The following is a 16,935-nucleotide window of genomic DNA, read 5'->3' as shown; positions in this document are numbered from 1 at the left end:
ATATATATACTGGTTTGGAGATTTTTGAGAAAAATAAACTTTTGTCCCAGTTCCCCACTACATGAACAAAGTAATAGCTAAAATTATATAAAGGAGAATTTGGATGATAGTGACAAACATGCAATACCATAACAATAGGGAAACAATTATAAATACATAAAGAAGACAGGACCACCAGTGCAAAATCCCACATTAGTTGGCACAACGGGACAAATACAGTGATATGGGCACCTGATGCTAATGGCGCACCTCTTATATTTAAGAAGAAAAATAGTTTATAAATATTTTCTCAAGACAAAAAAATTAAATAAAATATAGATTAGGAGCTGAGGACAAAAATATACAAATTAAATAAATAGAGGAAAAAGAATAGAATATGCTTCCATGCTCTCAAGGATGAGAGTTGAGAGAGACAGGCAGAGAGTTTGAAGTTAGATAGAAGAGAGAGAGAGAGAGAGAGAGAGAGAGAGAGAGATGGTGGGAGAGGATATGTGGGTTTAAGAGAGGGTTTTAGGTCCACCAACTGGTGGTTAGAGATTGAGCTCCTTAACCAAACACTTCATCAACACCCAAAATAATTAACCTTTGCAAAGAAGAAGAAGAAGAAGAAGAAGAAGAGGAAGAGGCAGAGCAGCAAATAGCAAAGTCAAGCTACCACCAACTTTTCCCCAACTGGGTCTCAAGCAAAAACAGTAGGAAAAGCAAAGAAGCCCACCAGAGCCCAAAAGGAGAAATCCCATTTCTGAAAAAGGAAAGAGAACCACCACAAACACTTTGAAAAGAGAAAGTCATCATTTTCCTTGAGTACTGACCCAGTGAAGCACTTTTTTTATCTGTTCTTTCTTTCTAGAGAGAGAAACTCTGTGTCTGTGCTTGTGTGTGCGTGTGAGTCTCACGTGGTGTGATGCAGTAATGGATGGAGAATATCTATGATTGCAAAAAAAGAGAAAAAGTGAAAATTCATAGCCCTGTGAATTATCACTCTCAGATATTTTCTTATACAGAAAAAGATTCAATTTTTTTTTTTTTTTTTTTGCTTTTTGTGGGTTTTCTATGTTAAATAATTAGACTCGTTGCTGTTGTTGTATCGGGATCGGAAAGTGTTTGGGTCTGGGAGGATTGTGTTTTGGCGATCGGGTGATGTTCTCTAAGACTTTTCTGTTCCCCACACAACCCACAACTATTACAGGTGCCCAGGTAGTTTTTTATTCTACTATGGTTTTTTTTGTTTTCTGACTTTATGTTCAATATTATCCTTTAGTTTCTCTCTCTCACTCATGAATTTTTTGTTTCTTTTTTTTCCAATGGTTCTTTCTTTCTATTTGTTAAGATGGTGATCCATTAATTTATTGTTAATTTACCGAGCTAACAGGTTTATTATTAGTTTGTCATCCTGGTTTCTGTGTTTTTTTTCTTGTTATTCTAAAAATTGTCTTTGATTTATGTTTTTTTTTTTTTTTTCCTGAACATGGTTTTCCTTTAGACTTTCACTTTTCCCCCACTTGGGTTGATTTCTGATTCTGTTTGCATGGCGCTTCTGGGTTGTTATTGCTCATTAGTTACCTGAACAATCTCTAAATTCATTCATTGATGGAAAAATAAAATAAATGGACAGATAAATTTTCTTCTTTTTAAGAGGTTCTTTGTACAAACTGAACTCCTTCCCTCTTCTTTTTCTTTTTCTTTTTCTTTTCCTTCTCAAAATAAAAAAAAAATGTTACAAACAAAGTTTCTCCCAATGGACGCTGGTCTAAAAGTAAATTCTTTACCAGGAACCTAACAAATTTATATATCATGCATCACATGCTCATGCATACAAAGATTTATTTTTAGATGATAAATTATCCTATAACTATAAGCTTCTGGTTGTGGTAATAAAGTTTTCAATCAATTCCTATATGTACAATTGGTGTTTTGCTTTGGTAAATTGATTTTTTTTTTTTCTCTGTGAGGATTGCTTGGAATCCTGAGTGAAAATTTTTCTGTACACACTGTACTTGAGTAGTTTTCCTTTCTAGTTTTCCTTTCAGCATATAAGCTTACACTGGTGAGAGTAAGAATTGACAACTCACATTTAAATTCTGGTAAATTTATTAGTTTCTTGAGTATGGTATGGATTACTAATGATGAAATTGCACTCATGGGCTTTTTCAGTTTTCGGGATGACCATGTAATCTGACTCAAATACTGGGTGAGAAGGTTTCAAAGTTGAGAAAGTATGGCAACGTATTATACTAATTCGAATAATCAAAAAGACACCACACCAATGCTCTATTTAAGGGAACCATTGCCTAGTTCATATCCAGAAGCACCTGTTCTTCCTGGTAACATGATGATGTATATGAACTCTGGGTCATACTCGGATGCATTGGCTGGAAGTTCTCAGCAGCAAAACAACTGCATTGAAGTAGTCTCCTCAGTCGGGGCTCCAGATTCCAACCAACAGCAGCAGGATGTATTATCGCATCTTGGTGGATCACGTATTGGAGAGCAGGGATTCAATGCATGGAGGGAGGGTAGAAATGAGATGCTAGTTACGCACCCCATGGGTGGTGCTGCAGCAATTCTTCATGGCGGACAGAACTTGCAAGGTCAGGGATTATCCCTCAGCCTCAGTACACAAATCCCATCAGGAATGCAAATGCCTTCTATCTCATACCGGAATCCTAATATGGGTTTTGCTTCATTTCTAAGTCCCAATCCATCAATGTCAAGTGAGGATGGCTGCAGAAATGGCTCTTTTAGAGATGAACAGCCAAGAAATGTTGAATATTTGCAACCTGGTTTTCCTGGAGGTAATCCAGATTCAAGTAAAGGAGATTTGTCTCCATATGGGATGTCAAGTATTGCAAGAACCATTCCCAATTCCAAATACCTCAAAGCAGCACAGCAACTGCTTGATGAAGTTGTCAATGTCCGGAAAGCACTGAAGCAGCATGATAGTGAAAAGAACCAAAGCACGCACGAGCATCCAATGAAGAGTTTCAAGGAGGGCGATGATGGATCAAAGAATGAGCTCGCAAGTGGAGAATCTTCAAACCCCCAAGAATCAGCCAGTAACTCACCATGTGAGCTTTCACATGCTGAGAAACAAGAGTTACAAAACAAGTTGACAAAGCTTCTGTCTATGTTAGATGAGGTATGAACAATACATTATAGTTATAAGTCTCTTTATGAGGTAATTATGTTCATTCTTGCTTATCTAGTCATTTGATCATAATGTTTACCATGAATGTCAATTTGGTTGCAAATTTTCTGAGATTGACACTATCTTTTTATCTTTGTTCTTTCTATGTAGTTTTGCTTTGTAAGCATGTTTCTTTATGCTTGTCCTTAATCTAACACTTACCTTGTTCAGTGGATGACTATAGGTGCCTTTATCACTTCTTAGGTGTGTGCATGTGTGTGTTTGTGATATAGGTAGGTGATATCATGTAGTATTCTTGTTCATAAGCTAATACGTACCTTGTTCAGTGGATGACTTTATCACTTCTTATGTATGTGCATGTGTGTGATATAGGCAGGTGATATCATGTAGTATGTTCATTGTTAGTATTAGAAGCAACTGTTGTCATAATTGAGGGCTTCTTTAAAACAATTAGTGTTAGAAAACAACAAAAGAAAGAGATACAAGTGAGGATTGGTTTATTGGATGGCATTGCTTTTAGTTTTGCGTGCCAATTGTGCCTGTGCCAACTAGATTCTAGAGAACTGATTAGCTTAAAGGTATTTGGTGTCTGTGTGTGTTCAACTAGTATTCTCTAAAGAAAGGTTTCACTCCAAATGGATATGAGAAGATGGTTGCCAATCTGGTGAGACTTTGTTGCTTTTGTGTGGATAAGACTTTGTTTCCCACTTCCTAATACCTTCTAGGAAGGTTGAACACGAATTTGCAAAGATGAAAGTGTTCAATGTTTTTTTTTTCTTTCAAATAATAGGAATTGAGAATTTTATAGAAGAAAAAATAAAAAACATACAAAGGGAAAAGCAGTCCACCTTGGAAAAACCAACAAATTTTTTAATAATTTAGTTACCAAACTTTTGTTGATATGTGATTGTTCCAACTAATAGTGACAGCTTAATGATGTAGTTTTACATACATACATACACCAAAATTTGGGAAAGACTTGGTTGTATAATAATGATTTTACTACTCCTTTGATTCTTTTTAAGGTTTCTTCTAACATACTTTAATGAAGGTCAAGTTTCAAGAATTTTCCAAAAGTGTCAAGTATAATCTTTCGTATTTGAGTGTCTTATTTTTATGTCTGAAGGAAATTGTTGCACTTGTTATTAGTCACTCCATCTTTCCAATTGAATCACCTGCAGCCGTGAATTATATTTAAAATGTAAAAAGTTGGGACCTTTGACGAGTTGATGTACTTTCTCCTGATGACATTATCTCTCAATGGAACTGTATACTCATTATTATTAGGTGTTGAATAAAGTTGAACAAAGTGCTATTTTGAAAAATAGTACCCATAAGGGGCATTTTAAAATTAGTTTAGGCCATGTCAAGCGGGAAGATAGAGTAAACTAGTTTAGGCTGTTGATAGATCTCAACCTTATCATAAATTCAAGAGGTGTTTAAGATTAGTTGCTGCTGCTTGCCATTTATTTTATGCATTTCATATTCCATTCAATAAATGATGTATATATATTTTTTAGGCTTTTAAGTTCACATCATGTTGATAATCATTGCATCATGTCAATTATTTCTATTGCTTTCACCATGAATGCACATTTTTGATGGCTTGCATGATATGCATTTACTAGTTGTTTTGCAAAGAACATGGGATGTGTGATAAAATCGACCTCAGAGAATTATTAGAATAACTGGTTATCCTAATCTAATTGTCATTGTGCCTTTGAATTCCCCATATGCTGCTGGACTCTGATGGGGCATTCAAGGTTATCCTTATAAGTTGACAGTTGACACAAGTACTCTGTTCTGCTATTAACAGGAAATAATAAGGTGCAGGCTTGTCTGCAGGTATATTATTAGTTGTTGATGTGGGTGAAGAAACCTATTGATTGGAGCCAAAATTTTCATGGTCACCAAATTACTTATGAAAAGATTTTTGATGTTCCGGTCTGTTGATTTAGGGAATTTACATCAGGAGCAGCTTTGGTTACTTTTAAAAAAAATTACAACAACTATGTTTTCTTCCAAGGGTTTTGTTAACAGTTCCTGATTGTGTTTGCTTGTTACTTGTGGACCTTTTTCTGGTATTGGGACAGGGCATTATCTGGGGCTATCCAAATTCTAGAAGCCTAGAAGGTGGTATGCTCAATATTAGGTGTTTTAGGGGAAAATAAATGAAGATTTCTTCGGTTCATCTATTTATCTTGTATGAGAAAAAAAGATATCTGTTTCAGGTTGGATAACTGTAATTGCTTTTATGTCTAAAACTTTCATATGTATTGGATAAAAGAGAGCTCATTTCTTTTTTGCCTGATTTTCCCCCCTAATGCACCACTAAATGACTACAATATTTGAGTACTGTAACTACTATTCTAGAGGGCATATTTTGTGTTGTCACTGACCTTTCTTGCTGTCAAATTGTACCTTCATGACACTAGCTTTCTGCATAAACTACATAGAAAAGGTACCCCTTACTGAAAATATTGCAGTAGATGCATGACATCTATGCACTATTAACCCTTCTTTTAACTTAGATTTCTATGATACTTGGTCATTTTCAAACTCATTATTCCTTTCTATCTTTAGTTATGCTATGGATTTGTTTCACCCTTTTCAACTCTAGGTTTCTATCTTTGGTGAATCCAATGTCATCTGAAAGTTAGAAAGTCATTTAGTTCCATGTCTCTGCAATCCATCTATACCTATATAAGGTCTATATGCCAATTATTTGTGGTGTTCTTTGATAACTACATAATGTACAAGGGTTCAAGATTTTTCAAGAGGTCTCAAAGTCTGTGATACATGACCATGGTTTCATTTACACCATATTATTAGAGCTCGTCTTTTCCCCATGGGGCATAATTATGTTTATATGACCATCACAGGTTGATAGAAGGTACAAACAGTATTACCATCAGATGCAGATTGTAGTATCATCATTTGATGTGATAGCAGGGTGTGGGGCAGCTAAACCTTACACAGCAGTTGCCCTCCAGACTATTTCACGCCACTTTCGGTGCTTACGTGATGCAATCACAGGACAGATACGAGCAACCCGTAATAGCCTTGGGGAGCAAGGTACGTCAGGAAGCATTAAAGGGGTTGGAATAACTCGCCTTCGTTATGTGGACCAGCAGCTCAGGCAACAGAGGGCCCTTCAGCAGCTTGGGATGATTCAACAACATGCATGGAGACCACAAAGAGGTTTGCCAGAAAGCTCTGTTTCAATTCTGCGAGCATGGCTGTTTGAGCATTTCCTCCATCCGTAATCCTCTGACTTCAACCTTTTTGATTTTATTTATTGGAATATATCAAAGGTCTTAACTTAATTTAATATCTCATATTGATATTTGCCAGATACCCCAAGGATTCTGATAAGATCATGCTAGCAAGGCAGACAGGCTTGACTAGAAGTCAGGTAATGACTAAGTAATCATATTTTATGTAGCATTTGCTAGCTGGGCCAAGAGGTATTTATGTGCATATACGTGACAGGGAATAGGATGCTTTATCTATTTCGACTTTGAAACTAATACCATTGGGATCCTTGCTAAATCTGCTGAATTAGGGATTGGAAATGTACAGTTTCAAGAGATACAACTTGGAATGTAGTTAGTCAATAAACATATTATATTTACAGATAATGCCCTTTATTGATAAAAATGTTTACAATTTAATTTGATCTTTTATTGTGGCACAGGTCTCAAACTGGTTTATAAATGCAAGGGTGCGTCTCTGGAAGCCCATGGTTGAGGAGATGTACAAAGAAGAGGCCGGTGATGCTGAGATGGACTCTAATTCTTCATCTGAAAATGCACCTCAAACAAAAAAAGGTGATATGAGGACCTCAGATGATGGAGGGGAAGATATGCAGCCTAGTGCAAGTTCGACAGGCACTGAGAGATGCAGCACTGGCCAATTTATGGACTTCAAATCCGACCATTCCCATGATGTGGAAATGGCTGGATCCACTGGGTCTGCTAGTTTCCTTAATGGGACTCGTCGTGAAGCTGAAGCTGAATATGGGATGGTGAAGCTTAGAGAGGGACAAAGGCCTGGTGTGGATGACTGTAGTCTCTTTTCTGATGCAATTGTTCAGTCGGATAGGAGCAGTGAGAGGTTTATGGCTGCAGCTGCTGCATACCATATGCCAGCGTTGGGGAGGTTTGGAAGTGGAAATGGGGTGTCTCTAACATTGGGGTTGCAGCATTGTGATGGTGGTAGCCTACCCATCTCTAGTGGGACTCATCACAGTTTTGTTGCCATGAGAGGGGATGATTTATACAATGCTGCAACTTCTTCCGTAGGATCTGAGACAGCAGATTTTGAATGCATGAATTCTGGGAACCAACAACAACACAGATTCAGTTCCGCCCATCTATTACGTGATTTCGTAGTGTGAAGATGCTTCATTGCACATCCACATTGGTTATTTCAAACTATTATTCTTAGGGGGAGAAGAAAACTGAACAGTGATAGGCTTTGGACTGCTCGTGTAGGAACATTCGTCTTGCTTGCAAATGGCGATAAGAAAAATTGTACTCCTCCGGATATGGAAACCTGAAAGATACAGTTGTAATATATGAAGAAATTGATTGAAGGTAAGCATATTTGTAAAGATAAGATACATAATTTTTCTTTAATATGTGGAAGGGAAAATGTACAATCAGTGCCCACTGTGGTAATGGTATTGAAGAAAAAATAGATATTATAGTTTGCAATAAAGCTTCCTTGAAGTTATCTGACTGTTATTTCAATGTTTCCAAGCCAATTTCATAAGCAGCAACAAAGACAATCCCTTTAACTTTTTCCTCTTCTTTTGGGTAGGCATCTTCTTACATTGTTGTTTATATTAGCAGTCTTTTAGGGCTATTAATCTGTGCTTCTAACTACATGAAAGTGTCTAATTTCTAGTGAAGAAGACAGCCTTTTAGATGTATAGTCATGTTCGTGAGTTTGCAACTCTATATAAGTTGCTCATATTTCATCATTTCTGTTTACTTGGCTTCTTTGCAGTCATTGCAAACAAAGATTTTTTGCTTTCACAATAGTTTTGATGCTGCTAATGATCATCAATAGAAAGATAAACATAAAATATTTGAACTGTTTCAAACTTTGAATTCCTAAATAGTATAATCTTTGCAGGATGTTGTTCTTGGCATATATGTGTCGTCTTCTCTCTTTCCTTTTATTTTCTTATGTTTTTAAAAGAGCAAATTTCATTTTGCACTCTCAAGTTTGCTTTGATTCACAACTTGGTCCCTATGGTTTTAATTTTTTTAATTTGAACGCTAACATTTGAAATATTTTACAATATAGACCCTCTGTTTGTTTGGCCATTAATTAGGATGTTAAGTGATGATGTGGCAAAAGTAAGGACCCACTTTTTGTTTAAGCTAGCACCCTTGGGTCCCACTTTTTTGCTTACGTAGAAGACAAGTAAGTGCCCCAGAATAATAATTAATAAGAAATTCTTTTAAAAAAGTATAATTATATTCAAGATTATTATAAGGAGTTAAACTAGAGAGATTTATGGTGTGTTTGGATGGAGAAAAAAAACTTGAAATTTAAACAAAACTCAGCATTTAAGAAATTACATGCTCTAATTCCTTGTTTGGGTTTATAATTATAGAATTTTTTAAATTCTATGTGGAAAAAAACTTGGGATTTAAAAGTTGTAAATTTCAAGTTTAAATTTTACCTAAATTTGTGTCATTTTCAAAATTCCAATTTTTATAAAAAAAAAAAAAAGTCATGTCCACCCATCACCTTGCCAATTAATTACAATACCACACCACTATCACCATGCTGCCGTTACCACCACCACCACCGTCACCACCACTGCCACCGCCACCGCCATCGCCACCACCACCGCCATCGCCACCTTCGCCGCCACCATCACCACCACAACCATCGACACCACCTCCTCCGCCACCACCACCTCTGCCACCACTACGACCGTCACCGCCGCCACCGTCACCACCACCACCACCACCGACACCGCCGCCACCACCACCACCACCACCACCACCACCATCGACAACCGCCACCACCACTACCACCGCCCGCTGCCACCACCACCGACACTACCTCCGCTGCCACCACCACAACCGCCACTATTGCCGCCACAGTCGCCGCCACTGACACTGCCACCACCATCACCATCGATACTGACATCGCTGCCACCGCCTCCATCACCAGTGCCATTACCACCACCATCGCCGCCGCCATCGCCATCGCCACCACCACTGCCAATGTCACAATTGCCACCACCTCCACTACCCCAATTTTTGCCACCACCATTTCTCTTATCGCTCGTGGGCCATCACCCCTACTACCATTGTCAACTCACCGTAAGCATCATTTTTATTGTTTTCACTATCACCATCACTCTTTTATAAAACTACTATAAATTTCGTATTTAAATTATATTATGATTACATTTATTCAAACAAGAGAATTTACAAATTCTAGAATTTTAAATCACGTCATTTTTAATTCCGTCATTTGTGAATTCCTTAATAGTTTCAAACTACTTCATCTAAACGCATCATTAGAGTTCAGTTCATTTTATGAGTTTTTTTTTAGACTAAAATCGGTAGTAATTTAAGATTTTTAATCAAGTCTTTTTCTTTTTATTTTTGGACGTTTTATGTTAGGTTCTAATTTCAGAATTATGAATAAAAAACCATTTTACACCCTAGGAGAGGAAATACTTTGACTTTATTATGAATTAAAAAAAAATTTCTTATAAATTAAAATGATTTTATTATGAATTAAAAGAATTTTTTTATAAATTTTAAAACACCCACAGTCTTCATCTAAAAACTATTTTTTAAAAAATTCAAGCCTAATTATCTGATTAAAGTATTCAATTCAATTAAACATATTTGACCCAGAAAAATTCAATTAAACAATTTAAACCTAAGAAAAACTTAAAAAACCAAAAAACAAAAAGAAAAAAGTCACAACTCCCCCATTCCCCGTCTTGTCCTCCTCACAGATGAACACGACCAGATCAGATGAATTCCTAATCTTGAATTTGTTCAAATCTTGAATATTTTTTACTTTCTCTTCACCCATGGCTTCGTAGTACCGTCGCTGAGATATAACAAACACCCAATGATAGAGAACAAAAATCTGAGAGATCGGAGCTTCAATTTTTTTACTTTCCATCGCGATTTTATCAGATTCCGGCCTCAAAAATAGATGGCACGATGGATGGACCCAACCTCGAAAACAGATCTGCGTGTTGAATGAGTGCACCACTTTCACTTGGAAGGAATGAGGAATAGTAATGGGCATTGGCTGGAAAAGATGACACGTTGGTGGAAAAATCTGAGCTTGCAGCAACTAGGAAAACTATGAGCTGCTAGAAAATTATACAATTATATACATTGTTTTGAATTATTTTTATTTTTATTTTAATTCTTTTTATGGTGGCCAAAGGTAATGGTGGAATTGTGGAGGAGGAATGATGGTGGTGCTGTTGGAAAGAGGCTTCATGAGGTTGTAGTGGTGCTTGTTGTCTTCGGGAGGGAGGAGAGAAAGTGTAATTTCATTTTGGATTTTTCAAATGAATTCCCCTCTAGACTGACAATAAAGTGTTTTTACGTTGAATTCACATTTTAATTTCTTTTAATATATTTTTAAAATAAATTTTATTAAGATATAATTATACTTAAATCCTTTAGAAAAACAATTTTAGATAAAAGATTAAAAATATTTTAAAATTTATAAGAAAATTCTTTTAAAACATAATAATTTATAATAAAATCTTTTTAATTCATAAGAAAATATTTTTAATTTATAATAAAATCCTTCCCCGATTTGAAGAGTATTTCCCTTCTTAGGGTGTAGAGTGGACTTTGTAGAAGTTGCATGTTATGTTTTAGTTTTGAAATTTTGGGCGGAGCCCAAAATCTTAGAGTTAAAATCTAATATAAAGCCGTCAAAGAAGAAAAATAAAATGACTTAATTAAAAATCTTAAATCACTATCGATCTTATTTAAGAAAAACTTATAAAATAAATTGAACTATAAATCTCCCTTTTATTAATTATCATTCATAAGGCACCTACTTAGCTTCCACACAATTAGAAAGGTGGGACCAAAGGTACCTACTTTCATTGCAATCTCTTTTTCCTTGGGTTTTTTTTAAAAGGTGTGCAAAAAGAAAGAAAAAAAAAAAGTGTACAAATAACAATATTCTTTAAGTAACAGACTAACAGTCAAACAAATAAAGGGTTCACATTGTAAAAAATTTCAAACGTTATGTTTCAAATTGAAAAAATAAAAACCATAAGGACTAAATTGTAAATCAAGGTAAACCTTGAAGGTGCAAAGCATAAAATTTGCTCTTTTTAAAAACATTAGGAGAAGAGAAGCAGAGCCATTTCAGCATTCTAAAATTTGCTTGAAGGTCATGACGAAATGAGTGAGATTCTTCACATTTTTCCCAGAGCCTTGGACCTGTCTTGATGGTTTACCTGAGAAAAAAGAATCAAAGCCAAATCTTATGGGCAGAATTAATTGATATCCATGCATGAAAACGTACATGCATGAGGAAGAAAGCACAAACCTTTTCTGCAAAAGCTTTATATCTTCCTGCAACCATCGACTTTCCAAGAACGTATCCTGACATTCATTCACATCAACAGTCTTCATGTCAAAGTCTTGGTGCCCACAGCTCTCATTCCACTCAAACCACATCTTTGAAATCAGTTCCTTCCTAAAGCAGATAAGGTGGTCTTCCTCTTCAGGCGAATCAGCGGCAACCAATCTATAGACATAGACTTTCCTCTTTTGGCCTGGTCGAAATGCACGTCCTATTGCCTGGCGAGTCACTGAAGGATTGAGTTGAACATCCATAATAAGGACGCGAGAAGCACCCACTAAAGAGATACCTTCCCCACATGCTTTAATGGAGCCAAAGAAGACTTTAGCATCAGCTGAAATGTTAAAGCGTTCCATGGACCATTCTCTATGCTTAGAAGTTGAATCACCTGTTATCGCAAAAATTTCTTTGTCAGGACTCCAACCCTTTTCCTTCACTGCTATTCTCTCCATAAGTTTCAGGGGCAGGATATACTGGCTGAAAACCAGCAGCTTCTCACCACTTGATTCACACAGGCCTAGCATGTTAAGAAAAAACTTGATTTTAACTCCCTCTCTCACATCTAAATTTTCTAAAATTTCATCCAGCTTTTCATTATTCACCATAGAGCCCTTCTCTCTGGTGGATGGATATCTATCCGAAAGATTTTTCAAATCTGGATGCATATAGACAAGGCTCCCCCCAGAAGTTTTAGCAAACTTACTCAATTCCTTTAACTTTTCAACTTCAACTTTCTGTCTTGAACTAAGATTCAGTACCACGGTGAATTCAACAAGCCCCGGAAGCTCGTCCAGAATATCTCCTTTATAATAATGGAGGACCTTCCTGGTCATCTCTCGAAGGTCTTGTATGACAGCCACTTTCCTTTTAAAATCTTCATCTTTCTGGAGGGTCTGTTCCACTAAGTCACAAAAAGCTGAATTCGTACCAGCTTTTAACTGTTTTCTCCCTCCCAATATCTGCACTCTGCTCAGGATGCACTTCATGACAGCTCGGGAAGTTTCCAAGTTTAGAAACTTTGGACGAACTAGATTTAAAATAGTGAAAACTTCTTTCACATGATTTTGGTAAAGGGTTCCTGAGAGCACTACCTTCAAAGGAGTTTTGACTCTTGCAAGGGACTGAAGCACATTAGTAGACTCATTCCTTGGAGTGTGACCTTCATCTAAGATAAGAATGCTAGGGGCCTCCAGCAGAATTTCTCGGCAATCCACGGATGTCTTACTTGTTTCATGGTCACAGATTATCGTAGAGAACTGTGTGTACCCCAAAAAGAGAATGCTCTTCTGCTCTACCCATTGTTTTAAAACATCCAGCTGCTGAGACCGGTTCTCTGCTTTGGAAGTGTAAAAATCATACAATGGAATGTCCTCCACTTGCCATATCCGGAACTCTTTCTTCCAAGTAGCCAAGACGCTTTTAGGTAGAACAACCAGTGGTCTTGCATGGGGGAACCTCGCTAGGAAACTCTGCACAAAACTTATAATCAGAAAAGTCTTTCCAGAACCAGGTGCATGAGCCAAAATGCAACCGCCTGGCTTATCGGTCAGCAAGTTGCTGGAAAGAAAATTAAAGCCTTCCACTTGATGTGGTTTCATTTGCTTTCTATGCCTTGGATGAGCATAAATCTCCGTTGCCATTAAATCACCCCTAGTAGACTTGACTCCAACTGGGGAACTCTGAGTTGACTCTTCATTGTTGGCATTCCGCGATTCACACATGTAAGTTCGTTTAGTCCTTTTGGCCTGATCATAAGGAAACAAGGATGAAGGATCACAACTCACAAGTGAAAAATATGAAAGAGAAGAAATTAAAAGAAAAGCAATCCCCATCTCCTAACATGATCCAATCAGAGATATCACTTGATGACATAAACAAATAACCTAAAACATTTTTCAGTGATTAAAGAACATATATCAAAGAAGGATCACAACTGAGACTAGCTAATTATAACACAGTTCTGAGAAACTTTCATTCAGAAGAGAAAAGATATAAACAATTATATCCAGTAGTAACTGCCAAAACGACTTACTTTTCCCTACTCAAGACTTCAGAGATTTTCAAACATGTCCAGCAGATAATTTCAGAAACAATTATATAATGAACCCCCATGAGTGATTCACTAGTTCATTCTTATGAACCTTATATAATGAAAAAAAACAAAAATTTGCACAAAAAAACCACCAATACCTTACTATATTGGAACTCAAATATGTTTTCAATTCCTTGCTGAACAACTCCGCAAATACGACAAACCCACCCAAGATCATCCTTCAGGATCAAAGAGTGTTCACATTCTTCCCCGCATTCGCCAGATGGTTCATCAGCTGAAGGATCAATTGCAATATCCTAGAAGAAGCAGGCAACATAAACTTTATATAATATTTATTAACCAAAAAGAAAAAAAAAAAAAACCTACTGTGAAGTGAAGTTTAGTGCAAAATCAATGATAAAACTCTGGGCTATCTAATGCAGATACCTTGGAACATTCTAATGCCGTTGTCATCTCTGTCCACATGTCTGAAAGATCATCTTCAACAATATCATTACTATGATTCTGTTCTTCTATCTGGAACTTTTGGTTGCCTTCCCCAACATCAATGTCCCCAGTCAGAATTTTGACCTCTGCGTTTGGAGCTATGCACTCCACATCTCTTTTATTGTTTTCGGAGTTAGAATGGTTATTCGGCTCCTCATTTCCAGAAGCTGAAGGACTCCCTTTTCCAATATTTTCTGATGTACCGGCATCAGATATTCCAGCCACCACATCTTCTGTCTGAAATACATCTTCATCTATCAAAAAATCAAATATTCCAGGAAGATTTTCCATGTCTTCTGTCTGATATAAATTCGTATCTATATCAAATATTCCCGGCATTTCCATGTCTTCTGCAAATATTCCAGGCATTTCCATGTCTTCTGTCTGATATGCTTCTTCATCTATCCAATTAGCAAATATTTCAGGAAAAGTTTCCATGTCTTCTGTCTGATCTATGCTCTTTGCACAATCCTGAACCAGAATATGATGACCATGACAATCAATATGCATAAAGGATAACAAGGAAAACAATTTGAACAAAGAGTTCTAGACCAATCACCATATTGTTGGCCGCACCAACGTCTACATCTTTATTTATGCCAAGATCGAATTTCCCAGGCATACTTTCCAACTCTTCTTTACAATCTTTGTTCTCTTCACAACCCTGAACCATAACATGACGATCATACCAATTAATGTGGAAATAGGATAACAAGGAAAACAATCGGAATAAAAATGTATAGAGAAAGCAAAACTTGAAATAAAAACATATAGGAGACAAAAAATCATGTTTCAGTCCATAGAGTAGGCAATTGTTCCAAATAATTTGGCAATTTAGATGATAATTTTTCTAACATGTTATAGCAAAATCTGATATCACATGGTGGATAATGTCAACATAGTTCCAATGCAAGTCAAACTAGGTGACTCTTGACTTGATAGGCTTTTACTTGCACCAGTCAATGGCAGTATTTTTAGGCATGCTACTTTGATAGTATAAATGCAGGGGAAGAACATACCGTCGAATTCCTTTCTAGAAATCTTCCAACAGGCTCCAACACAATCTTCTGATGACGAAGCGGCCTCCTACCTTCGTTGTCTTCATCATCGGAACTAATGACAATGACAGGCGGTGCTACTGCTTCAATATTGTTTGGACGTTCATCCTCCATACCAGTGACATGCTGATGATGTTCCAGAGGAGGAGGCTCCAACACAATCTTCTGTGACAGATGGAATGGCCTCATACGTCCATTGTCTTCATCATCAGAACTAAGGACAATGGCAGGTGGTGCTGCTGCTGTAGTATTGTTGTCTTCACAATGATGTGTCATTGTGAAGTCAAGGTTCAGGGATGGTGATTTCTGAGCAAGAAGGGCCTCTAGTTCCTTTTCACACTCCCAAGTTTACTTGAATCAAGAGTTGCTGCAACATAGAGTTGGAAAATTGGTCAGAGTCATCCACTACCATTGAAGAGGCAAGCACATATAATGAGATCATCTAAAGAAAAATTTCCAGCATAAAGTTGAAACTTGATACTAAAAGAGAGCCACAATTAGAAATTCTAATAAAGCTCCATTTTTTGGGCAACTGCAAAATAGTAACAAACAACAATCGTCAAATGTCAATAACCCATCAATTTGGAGCCAACTAAAACTCGTATTAGTCCCACTGAGTGGCTTATGGGTATGAGAAAAATTCCTGCAAAAATGTATTATCAAGGGAACTAGCTTGCAGAAAGCTACCATGCCTCTTCAAATAACTCTAGAAGTTACAAAAACTGATAAAAAAGATAAAAAGTTAAAAACTACTCTATTGCAAGAAAGAATGAAGTGGGAGAGACTGGGAGAGTAAAAGACACTATTTGTGTGACTTGTGTCATATTAAAAAAAAAATGCACAAAACAGAGAGCAAGCACTGAATGTAAAATGAGAAAAAGTAATTATACAAACAAAAGTAAAAAGGACTGAACCTTTGAAACTTGCGTGGTAGCTGGAACCAGAGCTCACCATGCACTGTATAGTCTGTAATCAACAAAAGGAATTGTAAGAGATAGCAAACGCAAAAGTCTTGCTTACTCAATAAGACAACTCGTAATGCAAGTACTTGAGAGAGGGAGTTCTTCTTGGAATGCGAGAAGAAAAGATTGAGAAAAGATTTAAGTATTTTTTTTTTTTTTAAGAAGAAAATATTTTAAGTTTTAGGCAAAGGCTACTTTTGTTTCATTCACTTTCACGAAATTTTGACTTTGAATTTATATTTATTATTTTAACAATTTCAGTCATATATTTCAAATATGATAACAATTGAATCCAAATATCCGACCTATTTCATAGGTAAGTGACATTTGACATCTTATTCTATCTAGATGCATATATAAGCGATAACGCGTCATTTAACACAATCCGTATGAAAAAATAAGGAATTTCAACGCGAAATTAATTGTGTTCAATGATGGATATGAGCTTAAATACGCCATTCACTTGCGAAGCACATAATGTCACGTCAAAGTTTCCATCAATAACATAAACGGGGTTAACAATTTGGACCTGATTGCTATCTTATTAGAAATATATGATTGAAATTGCAAAGATTAAATCAATAGGACCAAAGTGAAAATTTTGTAAAGATACAT

The 16,935-nt window shown here is 36.5% G+C and overlaps 2 protein-coding genes across 3 annotated transcripts; one reads left to right on the top strand and one right to left on the bottom strand.

Annotated features, from left to right (window-relative positions):
• Positions 1-448: 448 nt before the first annotated feature.
• BLH7 (BEL1-like homeodomain 7) lies at positions 449-7,896 on the top strand. Of its 2 annotated transcripts, none has more exons than XM_086253302.1 (5): positions 449-1,189; positions 2,155-3,139; positions 6,031-6,410; positions 6,503-6,563; positions 6,846-7,896. In XM_086253302.1, the coding sequence occupies exons 2-5, from the start codon at positions 2,219-2,221 to the stop codon at positions 7,545-7,547; spliced, it is 2,064 nt and encodes a 687-aa protein (XP_086109428.1). In that variant the 5' UTR covers positions 449-1,189; positions 2,155-2,218; the 3' UTR covers positions 7,548-7,896. The 2 variants fall into 2 exon arrangements, with proteins under 2 accessions (XP_086109428.1, XP_086109426.1); XM_086253300.1 differs by having other exon boundaries at positions 450-1,197.
• LOC147277052 (protein CHROMATIN REMODELING 35-like) lies at positions 7,575-15,634 on the bottom strand. Its single transcript, XM_086255596.1, has 7 exons — positions 15,320-15,634; positions 14,860-14,964; positions 14,241-14,771; positions 13,952-14,110; positions 11,702-13,506; positions 9,236-9,393; positions 7,575-7,705 (listed from the first exon to the last, which is right to left on the bottom strand). The coding sequence occupies exons 1-7, from the start codon at positions 15,632-15,634 to the stop codon at positions 7,575-7,577; spliced, it is 3,204 nt and encodes a 1,067-aa protein (XP_086111722.1).
• Between the last annotated feature and the right edge of the window lie 1,301 nt (positions 15,635-16,935).

This window comes from Dryas octopetala, chromosome 8, assembly GCF_963921425.1.
Source record: "Dryas octopetala chromosome 8, drDryOcto1.1, whole genome shotgun sequence".
Taxonomy (NCBI): Eukaryota; Viridiplantae; Streptophyta; class Magnoliopsida; order Rosales; family Rosaceae; genus Dryas; species Dryas octopetala.
This window is presented reverse-complemented; position numbering and strand designations above follow the sequence as displayed.

What these genes read in the sequence shown, in the direction of transcription:
- BLH7 (XM_086253302.1), top strand. Translation starts at nt 2,219, where the DNA reads ATGGCAACGTATTATACTAATTCGAATAATCAAAAAGACACCACACCA. An exon ending in TTCTGTCTATGTTAGATGAG is followed by an intron (nt 3,140 to 6,030) that starts GTATGAACAATA and finishes TGACCATCACAG; the next exon opens with GTTGATAGAAGGTACAAACA. An exon ending in CAGGCTTGACTAGAAGTCAG is followed by an intron (nt 6,564 to 6,845) that starts GTAATGACTAAG and finishes ATTGTGGCACAG; the next exon opens with GTCTCAAACTGGTTTATAAA.
- LOC147277052 (XM_086255596.1), bottom strand. Translation starts at nt 15,634, where the DNA reads ATGACACATCATTGTGAAGACAACAATACTACAGCAGCAGCACCACCT. An exon ending in TTGGTGCGGCCAACAATATG is followed by an intron (nt 14,772 to 14,859) that starts GTGATTGGTCTA and finishes ATTCTGGTTCAG; the next exon opens with GATTGTGCAAAGAGCATAGA. An exon ending in TTGAGTTCCAATATAGTAAG is followed by an intron (nt 13,507 to 13,951) that starts GTATTGGTGGTT and finishes CCTTATGATCAG; the next exon opens with GCCAAAAGGACTAAACGAAC.